The 5225-nt window shown below is 42.2% G+C and overlaps 1 protein-coding gene across 1 annotated transcript in view; it reads right to left on the bottom strand.

Moving 5' to 3' along the window:
- The window catches only part of LOC109838420, a 706-nt gene continuing 417 nt past the window's right edge, over positions 4937-5225 (bottom strand). Inside the window, exon 2 of the mRNA XM_020406869.1 lies at positions 4937-4969. Coding sequence (XP_020262458.1) covers positions 4937-4969 — 33 coding nt within the window. The remainder of the gene's footprint in view (positions 4970-5225) is intronic.

The raw sequence follows: 5225 nt of genomic DNA, 5'->3' as shown, positions 1-5225 counted from the left end.
GATAGAAGTCCATATCCGAAAGATAATAATAGAGGAACGTCAAAGTCAAAAGGTCGTCATCAGTTTGGAAAAAACCAATGTGTATTCTGCAAGGAGCAGGGACATTGTAAAAGAGACTGCCTGAAGCTCAAGGAGAAGGAGAATGGTAAGAAAAAGGGCCCGAAAGGCCAATGAGGTGAACGTTGTGAAAGGCGATGATTCCGATGATTCGAGCTTTTCTCTACTGATTATTCCAGAGGTGAACCACTTGGATGCATCAGATTGGATGCTTGATTCCGACGCTACTTATCATATGACCCCTAGGCAAGATTGGTTTGCATTGTTCGAGAGACTCGATGGGGGGGTGTTGTTGTCATGGGAAATGATCAATCCTGTGGTATTTATGGGATAGGTACTATGCGGATTCGGATGCACGATGGAGTAGTCCGTGAATTGAAGGAGGTGAGATTTATCCCTCAGCTGAAGAAGAATCTTATCTCAGTTGGAGCTTTGGAGGAAAATGGATTCAAGGTAACCTTTGAAGACGTTGTAGCAAAGGTTACTAAGGGATCTTTGGTGGTGATGAAGGGAGTCCGCATTCGCAACTTGTATTATCTGAAAGGAAGCATCGATATTGGCCAGGTAGCTTCAGCTATTTCAGAGGCGGACATGAGTATGCTTTGGCATTACAGGTTAGGACACATAGGAGAGAAGTCACTGCAGGTTTTGTGCAAGCAGGGGCTATTAAAGGGAGCCAAGAGTGATAAAGTAGAATTCTGTGAGCACTGTGTTCTTGGCAAGAAGACAAAGATGAAGTTTGGGACGGCCATTCATAGGACAATGGGCATCCTGGACTACGTGCACACAGACGTTTGGGGTCCCACCAAGACTGTATCACTTGGTGATCGATATTGGTTCATCACGTTCGTTAATGACTATTCTAGGCGATGTTGGGTGTACACTATGACGAAGAAGAGTGAAATCCTAGATTTGTTTTTGGAGTGGAAGAATAGATTGGAACTGCAGACTGGGAGAAAGATCAAAACGTTGTGATCCGACAACAGTGGTAAATATACTTCATACCCCTTTCTGCAGCTATGTCGAGACGATGGCATAGAGAGACACTTCATGGTTAGTCATACATCACAGCAGAATGGGGGTGGTAGAGAGGTTAAATTGGTTTTTGCTTGAGAAGGTCCGATGTTTATTGTCGCAGAGTGGTTTGGAGAAGATCTTTTGGGCTGAGGTACTTACATATATGCGATTGAGGGGAAGACCCCTATGGAGAAGTGGTCGGGAGAGCCAGCACACGATTATGACCAGCTTAAGGTATTTGGGTGCCCTGTATTTTATCATGTGAGAACAGATAAAATAGAACCTCGAGCTAGGAAGGTCATATTTATAGGATTCAATCGCGGTGTCAAGGGATACAAGTTTTGGGATCCAGTTGATAGGAAGATTGTGCTAAGTAAAGATGTCACATTTGATGAGGCTTCTATCTTGAAGCTTCCCAGCTCTCATCGGGTGGAGAGCGACCCGACAGAGGAGATATCACAAGTGGTGGAGATCGATACAGCTCCATATTATCCAGATGGTACAGTATCCATTAGAGCGCCGACTGAGGTGATGCCAGGCAAGCACGATGGTGACACGGAGGATACGGGTACTGATGTGCAGGATCAGGGACCGACAACTCAGGTTCAGGATTCTATTATAGTTTGGAGACAGAGGAGAGACATACGATTGCCATCACGGTATGCCAACACAGTTGCGTATGCACTTCCGGTGGAGAGTATCGATGAGATGGTACCTACTACATTCAGAGAGGCCGAGCAGAGTTCGTGCACTTCCGGTGGAGAGTATCGATGAGATGGTACCTACTACATTCAGAGAGGCCGAGCAGAGTTCGGAGGCTGATTCGTGGCAGGTACCTACTACATTCAGAGAGGCCGAGCAGAGTTCGGAGGCTGATTCGTGGCAGGTAGCTATGCAGGAGAAGATGGAGTCTCTTCATAAGAACGATACATGGGAGCTGGTTGAGCTTCCAAAGGGACGGAAGGTAATTGGTTACAAGTGGGTATACACAAAGAAGAATGGTATTGAGGGCACTCCATTGAGGTTCAAAGCTAGGTTGGTTGCGAAGGGCTATGCGCAAGAGGAAGATATTGACTATAATAAAGTTTTCTCTCCGGTGGTGAAACACTCTTCGATTCGGATTTTGCTAGCTTTGGTGGCACAGTATGGTTTAGAGTTAGATCAGTTAGATATGAAGACGACATTTCTTCATGATGATCTTAATGAAAAAATATATATGACTCAGCCATTGGGATTCTGAGCTGTAGGAAAAGATAAATTGGTTTGCAGATTAGAGAAATCACTATACGGTTTGAAGTAGTCTCATCGACAGTGGTATAGACGATTCGATGGTTTTATGATTGGTCATTCGTACACTCGGAGTCAGTTTGATCATTGCATATATTTTCACAAGTTGAAAGGAGGTGCATACATCTATTTGTTACTTTATGTCGAATGACATGTTGGTTGCCTCTATTTTCAGATCTGCTATCGATGAGTTGAAGGCACAACTTTCAAATGAGTTTGAGATGAATGATTTGGGTGAGACGAAACGCATTTTAGGGATGAAGATTGGCAGAGACAAGAAGAAGGGTAAAATTTGTTTAATACATGTGGCTTATTTGAAGAAGGTTCTACAGCGATTTCATATTAGCATGGATACGAAGCCAGTTAGTATACCTTTGGGAGCCCATTTGAAGCTTTCAACTGATCTTTCACCGAAGACAGTTAAAGATAGAGAGTTGATGTCGAAGACTCCATATACGAGTGCAGTTGGGAGCTTGATGTATGCGATGGTATGTACGAGGTCGGATTTATCACAGGCGGTGAGCATGGTTTCGAGATACATGCACGATCCAGGAGTGGGTCATTAGGACGTCATACGATGGATTTTGAGGTACATTTGAGGTACGCTCAATGTTGGTTTGATTTATGAGCGGGACACTATAGGTGGGCAGTTATGCATTGGTTATGTTGATTCGGATTATGCCAGAGATTTTGATAAGTGTCGGTCTACGATGGGGTATGTGTTTATTTTGACCCGTGCGCCGGTATATTAGAGATGCACCTTATAGTCTACGGTGACTTTGTCTACGACAGAGGCAGAGTATATAACAGTTACGGAGGCTGTGAATGAGGCTATTTGGCTTCGAGGACTTTTGGAGGAACTTGGTATATCGCGACGGTCCGTCACCATTCATTGTGATAGCATGAGTGCTATCTATTTGGGGAAGAATCAGGTTTTTCATGCGAGGACGAAGCACGTTGATGTTCGTTATCACTTCATTCGGATGTTCTTGAAGATGGAGATGTGAAGATTATGAAAGTCCACACGAAGAATAATCCGACGGATATGCTCACTAAAGTGGTTCCGAGCAACAAGTTTGATCATTGTCGAAACTTGTTGCACATTCGTGATTGTTGAGACCGTTGACGGTCATTTGTATGAACTACGGGCGACTTGATCCATTGGGAGAGGGGGTACGTAGGCAACCACATTGGTGCAACTGAATTTGGTGAGACGACGCATTGGTGCTCATGTTGGTGTCGGCTCAGTTTTGGGAATACTTCGCTGAGGTGGAGAATTGTTGGATAGCAATATCTAATCTATTTTGGTAACATGAGGTTATTAGTATTCCTAATCTATTTTGGTAACATGAGGTTATTAGGATTTCTAATCTATTTTGGTAACATGAGGTTATTAGGATTCCTAATTTGTTTTGTTTTTGGTTTTAGGATTCCTAGTCTGTTTTGGTTTTAGTTTTTCTATATATATGGAGATTAGAATCAATCATCAAAAAAGAGGAGAGTTGTAATAAGAGATTAGAGAGACTTTTAAGTATTGTGAGAGGGAGATATTGTGAGCAAGTTGAGAGCTTTGGTTGAGGGTTAGTTTGTGAGTTTTGTGAAATTGTAACCCTTTGTACTATCTTTGATTTAGTGGAATCTCCCTATCCTCTCCCCATGGACGTAGGTAATTTTTCGAACCACGTAAAATTAGTTTGTCTCGCTTTTGTGTGATTTGTAATAGCTTACTTAGGCTCCATCGACATGTCAGTCCTAGAACTGATGAGAGGAAGAGCTGATATTTTACTTGGTTGAGATATTTTGCTTAAGATTCTTGTTTCCTTTGTGAAACAGGATTTTCTATTGCGACGTGACTCTTTTGTTGTGCTGCCGAAGTGCTGCCGAAATTTCTGCTGCGCGCAATAAGATGGAGGTATGCTATTTGTTTTAAGCTACACTCTTCCTAGAACTAACAATTAATTATGATTTGAGAAACAAACTATCTACCAGATAATTGAGAGATTTAAAGAATCAAATACTTCATAAGTAAATGTGAACACTAAGTATTTGATTTGTAAAATTATTTCGGACGAGGACCAAGGCAATTAATGTATTAGAAGCAAAGACGGTTAAAGTACTCAATCAAACTCTCTTTGTCAGATAATATCAAACCAACCAACACATAGATTCTCAGTAATCTTGCTACATGCATCTACATCCTTTATCACCCTCAAAATTCTTCAACCCAAACTCTGGAAAAATAAAAGCCAAGCAAACAATAAAGAAAAGGGGAAAAAAATCTCCTCTAAAAGATTTCCTTAGCCTATATACACAAGGAACTTAACAAATGAAACAAGAAAACACATCCAAAGTCCCTCTTCGTCAGACAAGACCAAAGCAACTTACACACATATTCTCATTAATCTTGCTACATGCATCTTCATCCTACACCACCCTCAAACTACTTCATACCAAACCCTGGAAGAATAATAAAAGAACGAAAAAGAAAATTAAAGGGGAAAAAAGGATTCTCCCCTAAGACTCCCTTGGCCTATATGCACAACAAACTCGAAACAAATGAAACAAGAAAACACAATCACACCTCCCATCCGCCCTCAATCATATCCCCCTGCACAAAAGGGCAACCGAAAACGGCAAAAGCTAGCGAAAAGGGCGACAAATCGCCCTAAAAAAATACCCTATCCCGAACTCAACAATGTCATTAATCACCCCAATTTAACTAATTAACAACACCAATCATTAGTTAACTATCTATCCAATAGTACTTTCTGAAGCAGCCTTCCGACTACTCGCCAGACTCCACTGATCCGAACTCGCCACGGACGACCCCGCTGCCGACCCATTCCCGCACTTGGCCACCGTCC

The sequence above is a fragment of the Asparagus officinalis genome, chromosome 4 (genome assembly GCF_001876935.1).
Source record: "Asparagus officinalis chromosome 4, Aspof.V1, whole genome shotgun sequence".
Taxonomy (NCBI): Eukaryota; Viridiplantae; Streptophyta; class Magnoliopsida; order Asparagales; family Asparagaceae; genus Asparagus; species Asparagus officinalis.
Note: the sequence above shows the minus strand (reverse complement) of the source record. Positions and strands in the feature narration are given on the sequence as shown.